This window comes from Nicotiana tabacum, chromosome 5, assembly GCF_000715075.1.
Source record: "Nicotiana tabacum cultivar K326 chromosome 5, ASM71507v2, whole genome shotgun sequence".
NCBI classification, from domain to species: Eukaryota; Viridiplantae; Streptophyta; class Magnoliopsida; order Solanales; family Solanaceae; genus Nicotiana; species Nicotiana tabacum.
The window spans coordinates 21,533,633-21,554,738 of NC_134084.1; the positions used below are offsets into that span (position 1 = coordinate 21,533,633).

General features: G+C 36.6%; 1 protein-coding gene across 1 annotated transcript; it reads left to right on the forward strand.

Annotated features, from left to right (window-relative positions):
• Positions 1-19,933: 19,933 nt before the first annotated feature.
• Positions 19,934-20,802, forward strand: LOC107822189 (tyramine N-feruloyltransferase 4/11). Its single transcript, NM_001326090.1, is given in 1 exon segment — positions 19,934-20,802. A coding segment is annotated over 1 exon segment (681 nt). The 5' UTR covers positions 19,934-19,974; the 3' UTR covers positions 20,656-20,802.
• Positions 20,803-21,106: the final 304 nt, after the last annotated feature.

Below are 21,106 nucleotides of genomic sequence, written 5' to 3' on the forward strand. Positions count from 1 at the left end.
AACTCTTTATCGCTTTTATTATATTTTTAAAGGAATGTGAACTTCGTTTAAAAAACATGTCTTTGGATTGCGTCACATGAAATGCACCCGCAATCCGGAACATATTTTATTCAATGTTTTGCGATTTGGATTTGGGTCGCATGAAATGCACACCCGAGTTTAAGAAGGTAAGATTATTAAAATGCGCCTAAAGAGTCTAACGCGTTATTATCTTTGGGGAAGGCAGTGAAATTCACTAAATAGTCCATCCCGAATTCTAAATATTCAATTAAACGTTTATTAAGGGCCCCACAATTGGTGCATTTTATTGGGCGAGACTCATCTCATTTATTTTTAAAGGACAATCCTAAAATGCCTACATTTTTCTCTATTAAATTTGTCTCTACAAAATGAAAGAGAAAATGTCTTAATTTATTTATATGCTTGAGTTATTATAGTTGGGTTTTGAATATGATTCATAAAATCTAAAAAATGATGCAAACAAGACGGTCTGTTGCCAATGCGGGCCCATGCCCAACGTGTATGGCATAAACTAGACCTGGGCCATCTTATTCACATGTTACTATCTAATTACATTATACTAGGCATGTTCACAGTTTGTTAAATTAAAAAAAAAACTTAGCAATCTAATTTTAATTCTAAACCATTTACATGCTGAAATTAACCAATAGTATTTAACTAAACAACATTCCTACAAGTTTCAAAATGGTCTATTCGCTTGATGAACTAACGTGCTTTTTGAGACATGGTAATCATCCAACAATAATGAATTAACTAGATGAAGTTACTACATCATTTATTTATTTTTAGGCAATATATAGATAGTTCGTCCGTTAAGCTATCGTCAGATGTTTCACTATATATATTAAACAACTACATGATTCTGATTAGAGTAAGCTAAATAATTTATATATACAAATAAAATTCAGAATATAATTAAAATAAATTTAGAACTTCAACTCTTCATTTTCGTATTCATGATACATGTTTCAGTTTACAATAATCAACGTGTCAGTTGTGTACCTGATATTGGAAGCAAAAGAAAAGTGAAATCAGCAGAAATTCAGTAGCATACAACAACAGCAATACCCCGAAACCAGTAACAACCAGCAACGAGAAACCCGTGACAGATTTTGAAATCAAGATAAAAATCCAGAAAACACCGACAACAATCAACGGACAGAAGCAAAGGGAATCTTTTCAGATTTGAAAGACTAGTTAGTGTTTAACGCTTAATTTCCGAATCCGTATATCAGAATATTCAGATTGTATATCAGGTGTATACAATTCTTCTTTTGAATTTCCAGAATATTTTTCTTTTTATTTTTGGAGTCTCAGAATTTTCAGAATTTTTCTCTCTATCTTTTTTCTTCTTTTTGTCCTCTTTTTTTTTCTCTCCTTCTTCTTGTATTCTTCCTTCTCTTTTTTTTCTCCTCTTTATTACCATCTTTCAACATTTTAAACATAAAATCCACTATATTCCCACTTATCCCTTTTTAATTCCACTACCTAATGTTTTGTCCCCCACTACATTAAACAAATACCCCATTATATCTTGTCCCTCATGCTTGATTATTTTAATATTATTTTAATCCTAATTGACAGAGCACTCAAAGTAAATAATTGTTCAGAATTTTAATTCCAAAAATACCCCTCTAACCTTACTGAAATTACCATTTTACCCCTGAACGTACTGCAAATTACCAAACTAACCCCATCAGCTATAACCAATTCACCTAATCGATTCCAACCAAAACATAGCAAATATGACCAATTTCTAAACAAATTCAACAACCAATCTCATGAACACAGATGAATCATACAGCTTCAAATTAATGGGAATAAGTTAACCATATTGGGAACCAATCCTGGTTAACTTAGACCAAAAAAAATGAATGAGCAAAGAGACAACAATATCAATAACAAAAATAAACTTGAAACAACATGAATCACAATGAATGGGAACGAAAATGCAAACTGAAACTCATATGATGAACAACAAAAGCAGGAAACCAAACAATACACAAAACGAAATCATTTGAACCAATACAAGAATAAACACTCATGGGAATAGCCACAGTTTAAACCAAACATTTGAACTTCCTAACTTGAAATATGCAACGATACAGAGAAGGAGAAAAATCAGAATAAACCAAATATTTAATTTTACCCGGAACGAGAATTGAACAAAAATGAACGAAAGCTAACAAAACACAAAAATTGGTCGGAATCCTACCATACTAAAGGGATTGGTTTGAGTGGCAACCTCGACGCGCTGCAACTCGACGACCTCGACTGTGCATGAACTGTTTCGACAACCCCGACCAAAGCTCGAATAAACGAAATGGTGAGGTCTCGTTTTGGTTTTGGACTGAAGGCGAAGAAAACAAAAGTGAAGCAGCATGATTTGGTTTTAAGTCCAGCTGCTTGACAAAGCAGAAGCATCGCAGCCCCAAGCAGCTGCTGAACGGGCTATGGCAGCAGCAACGTAGCAGAAGCAGAAGCAGAAGCAGTCGAGGCAGCTGGTTGAAGACGATGACAACGAAGTGAAACAGAAGCAGTCGAGGCAGCTGGTCGTTGTTCGTCGAGGAAGTAGGAGGTAGCAGCGGCGAGCATGGGATGGTTGTTGGCGAAGCTGCTTGGACGTAGCAGAAGACGCAGCGACGCAGCAGAAACTACTGTTTCAGGTGGTCGTCCGATATGGTGAGGAGGGGCTACTGTCGAGGCCAATGAAGAAGATTAAGGAGTAGCCATGGCTGCCATGGGAGCTCGAGCTTGAGCTTGATGACGAGGAAGATGAAGGAAAAAGCAGCTGGGTCTCTTTGGATGTAGCAGAAGCAACAAAATGCAACAGCCATGGGAGCTTGACGAGCTCGTCAATGGCGGATGTTGTTCGTCGATGAAGACGAAGCTTGGGGTAGCAGCTGGTCGAAGAAGAAGATGCACAGTAATGGGGGTCGTTATCTCTTTAATGGCGGACGAGGGAGGGGAAGGGCTGCCATGGTTGCTTGGGGTGTTTGGGATTTTGGAGAAGAAGAAGAGGGAGGGGGGCGGGTAGTTTTAGGTTTAGGTTTAGGGTTTTTTTTTTGTTTTGTTTTTTGTGAAATGTAAGATAATAGGGGTGTTGGGTATTTGGGTTATGGACTGGGTCGACCCGGTTTAAAATGGACCGGGTTGTAGGGATGGTTGGATTTTTTTTGGGCCTGTGGCTTGAATTTGAAGAAGAGCCCAATTCCAATTTTCTTTATATTTTTGTTCTCCTTTCTTCTTTTATTTTTCTAAAACTAAATTCTAAAAATCCTTAAATTATTGTATAGAACTAAATTAATTTATAAAAGCGCAAATTAATTCCCAATAACAATTAACACATAATTAAGTGATAATTAAGCATAAAATTGTACAATTGGACATTAAATGCTAAAAATGCAAACGATGCACATTTTTTGAAATTTTCATTTTTGTAAAACAAACTTAATTACTAACAATTGTAGGATTGAATCCTAAATGCAAATGTGACACATTTTTGTATTTTTATTAATTTAAACAAATAAACATGCACAGACAAAAATACAAATAATTATACAAAATACCAAAAAAAAAATACAAAAATTGCACACAAAGGAAAATTGTTTTATTTTGAATTTTTTTTTGGGAGTAATTCTTTCATAGGGCAAAAATCACGTGCTTACAGCTGCCCCTCTTTGACCGAAGACACGAAGGGTTTTCGTGCAAAGATAAAGTGAGCGATTTTTGCCCATCCGAGTACTCCGTGTGAAGCATTTTTTTGAAAGATTTGACCGAACCTTTGCTTCAGAGGTTTCCTACATATCCTGGGCTAAAACAGGAATCAGGTCAATGTAGTTCGGGAAGTTTTGGTAGCTGGGACTACCATGAGACTGCAATGTTACTGTTGTTGCATACTATTACCACTGCTTACCGATCTCCTTGTTACACCGTGCTTAAAAGAAAACAAGAAGCTAGGCTAGACTACGGATCATAAGATCTCATCTATCTTCAACTTGTTCTTGTTGCCTTGCTTTCTTGTCGGCTTGTGTTTCTTCCTGTGCTTTTCTTCCGAGACTTTGGGGATGACACTGGCCTTTTGCTTTTCTGAATACCAGTTTTCATCATTTTGTTCGGTCCGCTAGGGACATGGCTTTCTTCATTAAGCTTTTTGGCGGTTCCTCTAGGGATACGACTCTCTTCATCAGATTTGTTATGCTGGGCATAATTTAATGTTCGCAAGCCGCTTCTTTCAAGACGAGTATTTTCTTCCTTTTGACTCATGCGCTTGAATTTGTGCTGGGACCTCTTGTTGCAACCTTACGCTTTCTGGTGCTGGGGATTTTTATTGTTTCCTGCTGGGGATTCCTGTTGTAACCTTCTACCTTCCGGTGGGTTACTGATTTCAAGATCTGAAGTATAAGACTGAAAAGTATTCCTCTCGTTATACAGGTGGGCGCCTGAGACATGAAATGTAAAGACTGAAAAGTATTCCTCTCGTTATGTAGGTGGGCGCCTGACATGAAATGTAAAGACTGAAAAGTATTCCTCTCGTTATGTAGGTGGGCGCCTGAGACATGAAATGTAAAGACTGAAAAGTATTCCTCTCGTTATACAGGTGGGCGCCTGACTTCAACAGCAACTTTGAAAAATAAAACGACTTTCCTCTCTTCAGGCGGGCTCCTGACTTCAACAAACAACTTTGAAAAATAAAACACCTTTCCTATCTTCAGGCGGGCTCCTGACTTCAACAAACAACTCTGAAAATAAAATGCCATTCCTTTCTTTAGGCTGGCGAGATTTCAACAACTTTTAAAAATAAAAACGCCTTTCCTCTCTTCAGGCGGTCTCTTGACTTCAACAATAACTTTGAAAATAAAATGTCATTCCTTTCTTTAGGCTGGCGAGATTTCAACAACCTTTTTTAAAAATAAAACGCCTTTCCTCTCTTCAGGCGGGCTCCTGACTTCAAAATCTTTGAAAATAAAATGCCATTGCTTTCTTTAGGCTGGCGAGATTTCAACAACTTTTAAAATAAAACGTCTTTCCTCTCTTCAGGCGGGCTCCTGACTTCAACATCTTTGAAAAATAAACGCCTTTCCTCTCTTCAGGCGGGCTTCTGATTTCAACAAACTTTGAAAATAAAGTGTCATTCCTTCATTTAGGTTGGCGAGATTTAAACAACTTTAAAAATAAAACGCCTTTCCTCTCTTCAGGCGGGCTCCTGACTTCAACAACAACTTTGAAAATAAAATGCCATTCCTTTCTTTAGGTTGGTGAGATTTAAACAACTTTTGAAAATAAAACGCCTTTCCTCTCTTCAGGTGGGCTCTTGACTTCAACAACTTTGAAAATAAAATGCCATTCCTTTCTTTAGGCTGGCGAGATTTCAACAACTTTTAAAAATGAAACGCCTTTCCTCCCTTTAGGCGGGCTCCTGACTTCAACAACTTTGAAAATAAAATGTCATTCCTTTCTTTAGACTGGCGAGATTTCAACAACTTTTAAAAATGAAACGCCTTTCCTCTCTTCAGGCGGGCTCCTGACTTCAACAACTTTGAAAAATAAAACGCCTTTCCTCTCTTCAGGCGGGCTCCTGATTTCAACAACCCAAAATATCCTATTTTGAGGGTGGATGAACCCAAAATATCCTATTCGAGGGTGGATGAACCCAAAATATCCTATTCGAGGGCGGATGAACCCAAAATATCCTATTCGAGGGCGGATGAACCCAAAATATCCTATTTTGAGGGTGGATGAACCCAAAATATCCTATTCGAGGGCGGATGAACCCAAAATATCCTATTCGAGGGCGGATGAACCCAAAATATCCTATTCGAGGGCGGATGAACCATAAATATCCTATTTTGAGGGCGGATGAACCCAAAATATCCTATTCGAGGGTGGATGAACCCAAAATATCCTATTCGAGGGCGGATGAACCCAAAATATCCTATTCGAGGGCGGATGAACCCAAAATATCCTATTCGAGGGCGGATGAACCCAAAATATCCTATTCGAGGGCGGATGAACCCAAAATATCCTATTCGAGGGCGGATGAACCCAAAATATCCTATTCGAGGGCGGATGAACCCAAAATATCCTATTCGAGGGCGGATGAACCCAAAATATCCTATTCGAGGGCGGATGAACCCAAAATATCCTATTCGAGGGCGGATGAACCCAAATATCCTATTCGAGGGCGGATGAACCCAAAATATCCTATTCGAGGGCGGATGAACCCAAATATCCTATTCGAGGGCGGATGAACCCAAAATATCCTATTCGAGGGCGGATGAACCCAAAATATCCTATTCGAGGGCGGATGAACCCAAAATATCCTATTCGAGGGCGGATGAACCCAAAATATCCTTGAATTGATTCAACCTAGGAAGTGCGTCTCCTACAAATGAACTTAAATGAACCAGACTAGGAAGTGCGTCTCCTAGAGGTGAAACTTAAATGATTCAAACTAGGAAGTGCGTCTCCTATGCATGAACTTAGATGAACTAGACTAGGAAGTGCGTCTCCTAGGGGTAAAATAAACTTAGGAAGTGCATCTCCTAGAGGTAAAACTTTGATGATTTTAAACTAGGAAGTGCGTCTCCTATTAATGAAAACTTAATTTAGGAAGTGCGTCTCCTATGCATGAAATCTTAATTCAGGAAGTGCGTCTCCTATGCATGAAATAAAACTTAGGAAGTGCGTCTCCTAGGAATGAAATCTTAATTTAGGAAGTGCGTCTCCTATGCGTGAACCATTTCCTTCTTCCTGAATTACCTTCTTACTTTCCTTAAAACTTGTGTTGTCTTCCCTCGAATCTGCTGGGGATAACACTGCTGAGGAATTATTTACTTACCTGTTGGGGGATAAAATGTTATAAGCTGGGGATAATGCTGTCGAGGATAACACGGCTGGAGGATTTTGATTCCTTTTAAACTAGTGCTTCACTCTTCGGAAGGCTGCTGGGAATGACACTGGCCTTTTGCTTTTTCCGAGCACAAGTTTCATCCTTTTGTTCCGTCCGCTGGGGAACAACTCCCTTCATTAAAACTTATTATGCTGTGGGTAACACTGGTTCAAAGACCACTTCCCTTGAGACTGGTACTATCTTTATTCTTCCCCAAATAGGTACCTGACTTCCAGAAAATTTTCTAAATGAAAGGAAAATATTTTGCCCTAGTTTGATAATCTCCCTTGTGGCATGCATTTCCGTCATCAATGCCATTTCCTTTCCCTGTTTCAAATCAAACAAAATTTGTTAGTTTAAAACACGGTGGTTGATTGTGATACTCCTACTGGGATGGCTTTTCCCTTTCTCCTTCCTTGCTCTGTGTTCCAAAACTTGTTGGGGATGATATTATTTGCTGGGGATAATCCCTTTCTGCTGGGGATATCCCTCTTCTTTTGTGGCATAGCTCGAAAACTGGCATTTTCCCGACCTTTTAGTCTCGTATGAATTTCCCAAATCATGCCCATTGCTCTTCTTGATTTGTCCTCGGGCCTTGTCCTTGAAGTTTATAACCTTTGATTTCGGCAAGGATATCCTTCTTGACACTCGTCAATCCTTTTGTCAATTCCCTTTTGCTGGGGATATCTTTCTTGACACTGGTCTCGCGCTTGTTCCTTGCTGACTATACCACTTGGATGTACTAGTCAGATCTCATCTTGCATAATTGGAAAGCTGATGGCATATTTTGAAGTCATTTCTCACTTGTTCTGACCAAACAGACTCTATTGGGGAATTTTTCTATGAAAGGAGAAATATAAAAAGGAACAGAATAAAAGACAAAGGAAAAGATGACTCTTCATCCAGAGAAACTATAAATAAAAACCTATCAAACGTAGATACCGACTCTAATGGTCATGACATGCGTATGTGGCCTATCCTCTACCGTCAATCGTCTTTCAAGATCTTCATTTGACGATTCCCCATCTGATTCTCAATCTTATTCGACTTGTAGTGCCCGAAGGGTTTTCACTATCAAGTCTCTCTCATTTTGGTTTTTCTCTCAGCTTTCATCGCCTTATGGTGCCCGTGAAAATTTTCACCGATAAGACTCTCTCATTTGTATCATTTTCCAGATGGGGATTTGGAGTGTTGCCGATATGACTCTCTCTGCTGGGGATTAGAGTCCTTTCTGCTGTGGATCAAAAGGTTATGTTCATCGGTAAGACTCTCATTTGTCTGACTTGGCATCTTTTGAAGACTGATCAGAAGGTCTTTCTTTGGACCGTAATGTGGGTTTTTGGATAGGCTAGAAAGAAAGGGTATTAAAGGCTCAGAAACAAATCAATTTGGGATTCAAAATTACAACCTTCGAAACCATATTTGTATACAAAAAGCGCAACACTTGCCCTAGTTTCTTGCTTGGGGATTATTTATTTTTTATTTTTTTATTTTTTTAATTTTTATTACACCATGACCGAGCCGTGAGGCGCCTACGTATCCTCTTTGAGGAATCAGGTCGAACGTAGTTCCCAATTCCTCTGTTTTCTTCTGACTTTTTTTTTGTTATCATTTTTCTTTTCTTCTTTTTTTTTCATTTTTCTTTTGTCGTTTTGTTGATTTTTTTTCTTTTTCTTTTTGTGTTTTTTTTTTCTTTTCTTATCTTTTTATGTTTGTGTTTCTACTCTTTGCTACTGATTCTGAAAGAGGGGTATGAAAGAAAACAAATAATGCTCAAAGGGTTAACGAAGGAGAAAGTGTTTAGATAACAGAATAAAATGCCTTCGTCATTCCAATCTTCAAAACACGCCAAGCACAAACAACACCATTAAATATTCGCCACATCTTCTGATTGTGCCGGACTTGATAACCATATGCATACATTTGCCTTTTTCTTTTGTCATTTTTAAAGCACCATTGGGCAATACTCTCACTTGATTTTATGGTTTTTCTTTATGTTTTATTTGCCCCAGTTTCAGATGGCTCGGGCTTGACATAATCTCAAACCGTTCTTATTTCCTTTAAACGTTCTGATCACCTTTCCGGGGTTTTATAATTAACTTTTAAGATTAGGCCCAAACTGTGTGCGCATGTCATGTCACGAGAATCGGCGCTGAACAAAAATGATAAAAGGACTAAACAAAAAGATGACTGGAAATAATAAAAGACCGAATTTTTCATTAGACTACCGGTGAAATGGTAAAAACAAACTAGAATAAAATCCTAAAACAACCTGGACAAAACTTAAACAAACCGCTATGACAAAATGAAACGATAAGAAAGTTTGATACAAGACAACATCCGAATTACAACCCTAACAATCCGGACAACAGAAATGACAACAAAATAAGCCACCAAAAATTCTCTCTTGCTAACCAAGGAATGGAGTGTCCTCCCACTTTATCAAAACTGACATCTTAGCCACTGAGCTTCGCATCAGTATTGCCCAGACCATTGCCAACTTCAATATCATCAACTTTAGTCAACAAGTCCCCGATAGGGTTCGGGTGCTTCTGTTATCAAGCCTTATCCCCGCAAAGTGTGTATCATGATGTGCAGGTAAAGGATTCTGCGCGATATTCTGGATGTCATTGTCTTGGATCACAATCAGGGTTTCTTGGATCTTGTGTTTCCGGCTTACCACAAACCAACCACCTTAGCTTTCTTGCGATTCAAAACAAAACAGGTTAGAATGGACTCAGTCGGTCTTCATTATTAAGATCTTTTTTTCTTTTTTTTTCCATTTTTCTTTATTTTTTTTGATTTTTTTTGATTTTTTTTTCATTTTTTCTTTTCTCTTTTTTTTTTTCATTTTTTTTGTTGTGGTCGAATCTTATAGAGATTGCCTACGTATCATGACCCGCATGAATCAGACCTTGCGTAGTTCGGACAAAATGAAAGGTAACAGCAATGAAACATTTTTTTTCTTTATCAATTTTCATAATAAAACAAACTGGGTTTCAAGGGTTTAAAGATGACCTACAAACTCGAAAGTCAAACAACCCACATATTCTAATCAAAAGATTTACAAACTCAAAAACAAAAGGCCAACTCCCTTTCTCCGTTTGACAAATGCAACCAAATGGTTATTTTTGCAAATGTGGCCCCTTTCACATGAATTTTAAGGCCGGGGAGGATTATTTTATGACACTTTACAAACTTGTCCGTTCTTTTACGAAAATAGACGGTTTAAGACACTCTAAGGCTATTTTGGCAAGAACGGTTTAAGACGCGGCCGAAGCTGGCTCGACTTATTTTTGATTAAAAATCCAAATGGTATTCACCAGACCGGTGACTCTTTATTTTTTTTTTTACTATAAAAACCTGGTGTTGCAAACACGTCCCTTTAGCACCTCGGGGGCGAAGATTTTTAAGGCTGTGTGGGTCGACTGGACCAAAATCCTAAAAAAATGACCCAAGGTGGCTGTTTATACAAAGTCAGCCCTCCGGCGTCCTTTTCGGGAACATTCAGCTATTTTTGACAAAAACAGCATCACCCGACTTATTTATGACTCTTTTTATCGTTTTTCAAAATGGAAAACTCAATGTTGCAAACACGACCTTTCAACGCCTCGGGGACGAAGATTTTTAAGGCTGTGTGGGTTAACTGGACCAAATCTTAAACATGACCCAAAAGGTGGCTGTTTATGCAAAGTCAGCCTTCCGGCGTCCCTTTTGGGAACATTCGGCTATGTCTTGACAAAACAGCGTCACCCGACTTCTTTATAATGAAATTAAAATTTGACATATATATATATATTTTTTGCTATTTCTTGCAAAAGGGGAGGCTCGACATCACCCGAAAAATTTTGACATGTTTTTTTTTTGTTTTATTATTTGTTTTTGGATATTTTAGCAAAATGGGAGGTTGGACCCGATAAGGGTTGCCTACGTATCTCACATCCGGTGAGAATCAAACCTGCATAGTTCGGGACATCATGAATAAAGTAAATAAACTAACTTTTTTTTTTATTATTATTTTTTATTATTTACTTTTTTTTTAATTTATTTTTTGAAGGAAAGACTTATCAAGAAGAAATGGAGCATTTTTTCAAAGAAGGATTTCTAAAGAATTTTTTTTTTTTGAATTTTGAAAGAGAAACTTCTAAAGAAGAAAGAAAATATTGTTGGAATTTTACTTTCAATGAAAGAAATGCTTCTAAAAAATATTTTTGAATTTTGACTTTTCTTTTCAATTTTGAAAGAAGAATGAAAATATTTTCGGATTTTTTTGGAAGAAATTAATAGAAAATATTTTTATTTTTTTATATTTTTTATTTTTTTTATTATTTTTTTTTTTTAAACAACTAAAAAGACTTTCTAAAGACATCAATAATGGAAAATATTTTTGGATTTTTTTCTTGAAAATTGGGGGTCTAAAAAAAACTTTTCTAGAAAGGAAATAAAGAAAAATACTTTTTGGATTTATATATATATATATATATTGCAACAAATAATAAAACCACGTTCAACGCAAGACTCTTTTTATTTTCATTTTTGGCATTTTTATAAACAAATAAATAAATAAAAAAACTATTTTAAAAACAACTCTTTTTTCATTTTCATTTTTCATGGCAAGACAAACTATTTTTTTTTTCATTTTGAAAACAAGACAAAGTGAAGATTTTTTTTCAACAAAATGACCAACCTATTCTTCAACCTAAACATAAGAAACTCTTCTCTATTTTTTCTTTTGCTTTTTTGAGTGAAACAAACTATATAAAAAATATATTTTTTTTTCATTTTTCCCAAAATTTCGGCAGAATTTCGCCAGTAGGACATTGTTATTTTTTCAAAACAGAAGTGTAACCCTATACACTGCTATTTTCCTTTCTTTCTCTTTTTTTTCTTTAATTTTTTCTCAATAATCAAAAACCGGTCATTATGCAAGTCCAAAGCAAATAAATGCACAAGTAGTGAGTAGGATGCATCAGGAAGGTCTTTTCTGTTTCGGGTTGCTATTCCTAGACGGACTCAACCCCTGTGTTGAGTCCCCTAAGTCAAAAAATGCACATGATGCAGATAAACGTTCCTACTAGGGATCCGGCATGAAGTTGAGTTATTCTAGGTTCAGAACCTGAGTGTTTGTTCTAGACCTGGCTTACCCGAGCGGACAGCTCGAGCCGAGAGGGGGCAGCGTACCGGGAATAAAGAAGCTTCACCGGCTTAGCAACTTGTCCGAACCTCGTTCTAAATTGGGATTTGACACTATACAGAAAAGAAGTTGTACGAAGTACACCCTTCTTCATGATTCAGAAGTCTCAGAGAGGAGATGGGTTTCGACACAGTTTATATACAGTTCACGTAATATCAAAGCGGTAAAAGGCAACCAATTAGCACATTGAGCCAAAACATGTAACAAAATCAGATAAACCAAATATAACAATTTATATAAGCTCGAATTTCTAACCCTGAACCAGTGGTTCTGGGTCATTTGATCCCCAGCAGAGTCGCCAGAGCTGTCACACCTCCTTTTCCGTCCCCGCGAGGGGTGAAGGAGTTTTTTCCAATTAAAGGACAATCGAAACGGGATTTGTTTGTTTATTTCAGAGTCGCCACTTGGGAGATTTAAGGTGTCCCAAGTCACCAATTTAATCCCGAATCGAGGAAAAAAATGACTCTGTATTACAGTCCGCGAACCAGAAATCCGGATAAGGAATTCTGTTAACCCAGGAGAAGGTGTTAGGCATTCTCGAGTTCCGTGGTTCTAGCACGGTCGCTCAACTGTCATATTAGGCTTATTTATCTGATTTTATACAATTATGAGCTCATGTGCAAATTTTAACTCTTTACCGCTTTTATTATATTTTTAAAGGAATGTGAACATCGTTTAAAAAATATGTCTTTGGATTGCGTCACATGAAATGCACCCGCAATCCGGAACATATTTTATTCAATGTTTTGGGATTTGGATTTGGGTCGCATGAAATGCACACCCGAGTTTAAGAAGGTAAGATTATTAAAATGCGCCTAAAGAGTCTAACGTGTTATTATCTTTGGGGAAGACAGTGAAATTCACTAAATAGTCCACCCCGAATTCTAAATATTCAATTAAACGTTTATTGAGGGCCCCACAATTGGTGCGTTTTATTGGGCGAGGCTCATCTCATTTATTTTTAAAGGACAATCCTAAAATGCCTACATTTTTCTCTATTAAATTTGTCTCTACAAAATGAAAGAGAAAATGTCTTAATTTATTTACATGCTTGAGTTATTATAGTTGGGTTTCGAATATGATTCATAAAATCTAAAAAATGATGCAAACAGGACGGTCCGTTGCCAATGCGGGCCCAGGCCCAACGTGTATGGCATAAACTAGACCTAGGCCATCTTATTCACATGTTACTACCTAATTACATTATACTCGGCATGTTCACAGTTTGTCAAATTAAAAAAAAACTTAGCAATCTAATTTTAATTCTAAACCATTTACATGCTGAAATTAACCAATAGTATTTAACTAAACAACATTTCTACAAGTTCCAAAATGGTCTATTCGCTTGATGAATTAACGTGCTTTTTGAGACATGGTAATCATCCAACAATAACGAATTAACTAGACAAAGTTACTACATCATTTATTTATTTTTAGGCAATATATAGATAGTTCGTCCGTTAAGCTATCATTAGATGTTTCACTATATATATTAAACAGCTACATGATTCTGATTAGAGTAAGCTAAATAATTTATATATACAAATAAAATTCAGAATATAATTAAAATAAATTTAGAACTTCAACTCTTCATTTTCGTATTCATGCTACATGTTTCAGTTTACAATAATCAACGTGTCAGTTGTGTACCTGATATTGGAAGCAAAAGAAAAGTGAGATCAGCAGAAATTCAGTAGCATACAACAACAGCAATACCCAACAACCAGTAACAACCAGCAACGAGAAACCCGTTACAGATTTTGAAATCAAGATAAAAATCCAGAAAACACCGACAACAATTAACGGACAGAAGCAAAGGGAATCTTTTCAGATTTGAAAGACTAGTTAGTGTTTAACCCTTAATTTCTGAATTCGTATATCAGAATATTCAGATTGTATATCAGGTGTATGCTATTTTTCTTTTGAATTTCCAGAATGTTTTTCTTTTTATTTTTGGAGTCTCAGTATTTTCGGAATTTTTCTCTCTATCTTTTTTCTTCTTTCTGTCCTCTTTTTTTTTCTCTCCTTCTTCTTGTATTCTTCCTTCTCTTTTTTTCTCCTCTTTATTACCATCTTTCAGCATTTTTAAACATAAAATCCATTATATTCCCACTCATCCCCCTTTTAATTCCACTACCTAATGTTTTGTCCCCCACTGTATTAAACAAATACCCCATTATATCTTGTCCCCCATGCTTGATTATTTTAATATTATTTTAATCCTAATTGACAGAGCACTCAAAGTAAATAATTGTTCAGAATTTTAATTCCAAAAATACCCCTCTAACCTTACTGAAATTATCATTTTACCCCTGAACGTACTGCAAATTACCAAACTAACCCCATCAGCTATAACCAATTCACCTAATCGATTCCAACCAAAACATAGCAAATATGACCAATTTCTAAACAAATTCAACAACCAATCTCATGAACACAAATGAATCATACAACTTCAAATTAATGGGAATAAGTTAACCATATTGGGAACCAATCCTGGTTAACTTAGACAAAAAAAAATGAATGAGCAAAGAGACAACAATATCAACAACAAAAATAAACTTGAAACAACATGAATCACAATGAACGGGAACGAAAATGCAAACTGAAACTCATATGATGAACAACAAAAGCAGGAAACCAAACAATACACAAAACGAAATCATTTGAACCAATACAAGAATAAACACTCATGGGAATAGCCACAGTTTAAACCAAACATTTGAACTTCCTAACTTGAAATATGCAACGATACAGAGAAGGAGAAAAATCAGAATAAACCAAACATTTAATTTTACCTGGAACGAGAATTGAACAAAAATGAACGAAAGCTAACAAAACACAAAAATTGGTCAGAATCCTACCATACTAAAGGGACTGATTTGAATGGAAACCTCGACGCACTGCAACTCGACGACCTCGACTGTGTATGAACTATTTCGACAACCCCGACCAAAGCTCGAATAAACGAAATGGTGAGGTCTCATTTTGGTTTTGGACTGAAGGTGACGAAAACAAAAGTGAAGCAGCACGATTTGGTTTTAAGTCCACCTGCTTGACAAAGCAGCAACATTACATCCCCAAGCAGTTGCTGAACAGGCTATGGCAGCAGCAACGTAGCAGAAGCAGAAGCAGAAGCAGTCGAGGCAGCTGGTTGAAGACGATGACAACGAAGTGAAACAGAAGCAGTCGAGGCAGCTGGTCGTTGTTCGTCGAGGAAGTAGGAGGTAGCAGCGGCGAGCATGGGATGGTTGTTGGCGGAGCTGCTTGGACGTATCAGAAGACGCAGCGACGCAGCAGAAGTGACTGTTTCAGGTGGTCGTCCGATATGGTGAGGAGGGTCTACTGTCGAGGCCAATGAAGAAGATGAAGGAGTAGCCATGGCTGCCATGGGAGCTCGAGCTTGAGCTTGACGACGAGGAAGATGAAGGCAGAAGCAGCTGGGTCTGTTTGGATGTAGCAGAAGCAATAAAAACGCAGCAGCCATAGGAGCTTGACGAGCTCGTCAATGGCGGATGTTGTTCGTCGATGAAGATGAAGCTTGGGGCAACAACTTTTGGTATTATGGTTGTTTGGAGATGGACGACGGGAGGGGGGGGGGGGCAGGGGTGTGAGGGGAAGGGCTGCCATGGTTGCTTGGGGTGTTTGGGATTTTGGAGAAGAAGAAGAGGGAGGGGGGCGGGTAGTTTTAGGTTTAGGTTTAGGTTTTTTTTTTGTTGTTTTGTTTTTTGTGAAATGTAAGATAATAGGGGTGTTGGGTATTTGGGTTATGGACTAGGTCGACCCGGTTTGAAATGGTCCGGGTTGTAGGGATGGTTGGATTTTTTTTGGGCCTGTGGCTTGAATTTGAAGAAGAGCCCAATTCGATTTTCTTTATATTTTTGTTCTCTTTTCTTCTTTTATTTTTCTAAAACTAAATTCTAAATCCTTAAATTATTGTATAGAACTAAATTAATTTATAATAGCGCAAATTAATTCCCAATAACAATTAACACATAATTAAGTGATAATTAAGCATAAAATTGTACAATTGGACATTAAATGCTAAAAATGCAAATGATGCACATTTTTTGAAATTTTCATTTTTGTAAAACAAACTTAATTACTAACAATTGTAGGATTAAATCCTAAATGCAAAGGCGACATATTTTTGTATTTTTATTAATTTAAACAAATAAACATGCACAGACAAAAATACAAATAATTATACAAAATACCAAAAAAAATACAAAAATTGCACACAAAGGAAAATTGTTTTTTTTTGAATTTTTTTTTGTAGTAATTCTTTCATAGGGCAAAAATCACGTGCTTACAGTCCCGTGACTCATAATGGTTTCGCTCGTTCCTGAATCTCGATGAGGAACCTGCTTCTCTGTTCCTTGGTTTCCGATCGTTCCTTTGGTCATCCTGTTTTGATCATGAGTCTTTTCCCGCAGGTCCCATATAAGGCTCGTACCTATTTTTACCGGACCTTTTGTCGGTCTCTGCCCGTCTCGGACATATATTTTCTTCTTTTTGAGATCGTGGCACAGTATCTTCCTCAATCCTCAACTTCGTACTATACCTGTTGTAAACATCATTCCACGTTGTGGCTGGGAATTCACGAAGGCTTTCCTTGAGCCTCCTCGTAGCTTTCGAACTTTTTTCATTCAAATTGCTTGTAAAGGCTATAGCTACCCAGTTGTCAGGTACACGCGACAATGTCATTCTTTCACGTTGAAATCTGTCCACGAACTCTCTAAGCAATTCTGAATCTCCCTGCTTGATTTTGAGAATATCCTCCATTCTTTTTTCCACTTTTTGAGCTCCCGAGTGTGCTTTGATGAAATAATATGCAAGATCAGCAAAAGAATTTATAGAATTTCAGGTAGAAGAGAATACCATGTTAGTGCTCCTTTGGTGAATGTTTCACCAAATTTCTTGACTAGAACTAATTCAATCTCCTGCTTAGTCAAATCGTTGCCCTTTACACCCGTTGTGAAGGCAGTCACGTGGTCTCGTGGGTCTGTTATTCCATCATACTTTGGAATATCAGGCATTTTGAACTTTTTTGGGATTTGGAGTGGAGCAGCACTTGGCTTCCAGGGTTGTTGTGAATACCTATCCATGTCTACCCCCTTGATTATAGGTGGCACCCCAGGTATCTGCTCTATGCGTTCACTTTGCTCCTTTAGCTATTTCTGCAAGGTTAGTACTAAAGTTTGCAAATCAGAATTAATTGCATTACCTGGTTCTCCCTCCTGTGAGTTATTGGGGGTTCCACCACTACCTGAGTTAACGATCCCGGAACGAGGGTTTTCTATAGTGTTATTATTTGGAGTAGGTGCGGGTGTTGCAACAGGTAACTGGTTAACAAGTGCCGCAACGGCTCTGTTGATCTGAGCAGTAATTAATTTCTACAAAGCTTCATCAGCGGCTTCCATGTTTTGAAATTGAGCATACTCGTTTGTTTGAGATTCATCAGGAGAAGCCTCGCGAGATTGTCGTGGAGAGTCTTGCGGAGCAGGAACTTGAATGTTGATATTTTGTTGATCCCGATGACTTTGTTGGTTCTCTTGGTTTCCTTGAGTATTGACATCGTTAGTCGACATAGTTGATGCAACAAGGAAGGTTAGGTGAAAAGAAAATAGATTATCAAATTCCCGGTAACGGAACCAATTTGTTTAACCAAAAAATAGAATTTTAGTCAAAGCTAGAATTTAGAAGAACACGGGTTACTGATAATCGAAAGAATGTAGAAATTGGCTTTCAACAATAACAAGATGAGCAGAAGAAAGCAAAGTAAATCAGTATATTCCAATAGTCTTCTCTGTCCTTACAAATGTTCAGCATTCTCCCTATTATAATAGTTTTTTTTGGAGATATGTTTATTGCCTTTGTCTTAATAAGGCAATTATGAGCAATAAATGACAATAAAAGAAACGTTACTCAATCATATGTATTAAATACAAATTCTCTAACGTACTAGGTATTTAATATATGTTAAATACTGAATTTGGACTCTCATGCGTCGTCAGATTCATTTCCTTGATTCTTCTTGATCTTTGAGCTTTAAATGATTTAAATAGGTACGGGCACCAAACTATTTGAATAACTGCCCGTGCCCCTTTCATCACCTTCTCTCGTATCTGTTGTTGCTCGTGCCTCTTGGCTAATTATAACTCCTTGACCATTTGCTAATCCACGTGTCATGACACGTCACCTCCAATATGCAAACTTTAATTTTACCCAATATAATACCACAAATTGTTACCCCATCGATAGGAAACTTAAAATTTTTAAAAGAAAAACTGTGTGAAATACTTGAAGCCCGGCAACAGTGGAATTTTAAATGTTATGATGAGATTTTAGTAGTGGTACATGAAAATAGGTATTTACTGTAATCTCTCATAATCAAGTATTAACTGGGTGTCGCTTCAAAATTGAAATGCATTTTTAGAAAAATTGAAATAGTTTTTGAGTTTTACCAAAAACTTAAAAACCACCTTTTTTGTAGGTCTTTTTAGTTTGGAATGCAAACAATCTCCCGTATTTAGATCTGAGCAGCTTCTCTGAAATGTAAGAAGTCTTAGCGGAATGAAATTTTCAGATTTTGTCAATCTATTCACAATGACCCAAATAGCGTCAAACTTCCTTAAAGTCCGTGGTAATCCTACCATAAAGTCTATAATAATGCGTTCCCAATTTCACTTTGGTAACCAATCTCTAAGTCAAACCACCTAGTTTCTGATGTTCATATTTCACTTGCTGGCAATTCAAACACCGTAAGACATGCTCAATAATATCCTTCTTCATCTTCCGCCACCAGTAATGGCACGATACATTTTTGTGACATCTGGATGCATATAATACCTCAAACTTTGAGCCTCTTTAAGAGTAAACTCCTTCAAATCAACATTAGAAATACAAATCCAATCCTAAAATTGCACTACACCAATAACCATCTTCTTGACACCACCTCGCTGCACCGTCTTACGGTATGTAGCTTATAGCTTGTTTGGCCAAAAGTGCTTTTTTGGTCAAAAGTACTTTTGGCCAAAAATTGAGGTGTTTGGCCAAGCTTTTAGAAGGAAAAAAAGTACTTTTGAGGAGAAGCAAAAACAGTTTTGGAGAAGTAGAAAAAAGTAGCTTCTTTCCAAAAACACTTTTTTTGAGAAGCACTTTTGAGAAAAATACACTTAGAAACAGTTTTTTAAAGCTTGGTCAAACACTAATTGCTCTTTAGAAGTGCTTTCAAATTAATTAGCCAAACACAAACTGCTTCTCACCAAAAGTACTTTTGAGAAAAACACTTTTGAAGAAAGCATTTTTCAAAATAAATTGATTTTTGCAGCTTGACCAAACAGACTATTAATTTCCGCGAATATTTTCTCTCAAATCAATAATAATGATGCTTGTAATATGACACTTTAATGTGAACACATAAAGAATACACCTACTCATCTATTCTTACCAGGCTTTATAGAGAATCTTTCCTAATTCTCTTTCGCTGTTCCATCTGCTTCTATTAAAAAGAAGACAAAAAAGAAAAGAAAAGGAAACTGATGTATGGTCATTTTCAAAAGCAAACAAATTTAACAAGAAAAGTTGAACGAAACAGGAAAGTACGCGGAGACTCTTGTGTTCACCAACTCAGCCAACTTTTACTATTATTATAATGTTGATAATTACACATCTTGAATAAGCTCCATATAATATACATAAGTTTTTTTTTTCACCAACTCCACCAAATAAATAAAAATAAAGCACAAATTTTCCACTATAAATAACCAAAACCTCTTTAATCATCTCATAACCAAAACTTCCTCTTCTCACAAAATATTTGAACTTTTCCTTCAACCCAAAAACAAAAACCACGCTTATTACCATGGCTACAACTAATAACAAAAACCTCACAATTACTGAAAAAGTATATGTTAGAGTTCGTCTTGCAAATGAAGCTGATATTTCCCATATATACAAACTCTTTTACCAAATTCATGAATATCATAATTACACTCATCTTTACAAAGCCACTGAATCTTCTCTTTGTGATCTTCTTTTTAAAGCAAACCCTAATCCTCTCTTTTATGGACCCTCAGTACTTTTACTCGAAGTTTCGCCAACACCTTTTGAAAATACCAAAAAAGATGAAAAATTCAAGCCAGTTTTAAAAACATTTGATCTTAGAGCAACAGTTGAGGACAAAGAAGCTGAGGAATTTAAGTCCAAATCATGTGGAGATGAAAAGGAAGATGTTTTTATTGCCGGATACGCGTTCTTTTACGCGAATTATTCGTGCTTTTATGATAAAGCTGGGATTTATTTTGAGAGTCTTTATTTTAGGGAGAGTTATAGGAAGTTAGGAATGGGGAGTTTGTTATTTGGAACTGTTGCTTCTATTGCTGCAAATAATGGGTTTGCTTCAGTTGAAGGAATTGTGGCTGTTTGGAACAAGAAATCTTATGATTTTTACGTTAATATGGGGGTTGAAATATTTGATGAATTTAGGTATGGGAAGTTGGTTGGTGATGCTCTACAAAAATATGCTGACAAGGAGAAGGCTTAATTTGATGAAAATATATAATTTTAGCACTTCTTGTTTTGTGGAGGTGGGATTTATTATTTCTTTACCTATTTGTAAAAGCAACATGTTGAATATGTATTTGTGTTTTAAGAAATATGGATGGATAAACATTGTGTTATTACAAAAGTTTATTGGGTTTTTAATCAAGCAATCTCTACAAGGACATATAAATTAGCTGTCTTTCTTCTTTTTTGGTTCCCTTTAAAAGTTTAGTAAGGTTTGGATTGAATATTTGTCCTTTAACCATATTAAACTATTTAGAAATTTTATTAAAATAGTTGTTGAAAGTATATAATTTGCCGTATTAGTCGAGAATCATTTTCTTTTGTCCGGAAGGCGTAAGAGAGTATCCACTTTGATACATAAGGGATTTGAGGCGTTGCTTGGATTTCAAGTTTATTGGTTCGAGATTTTAATCGTTACTGGATTTTAA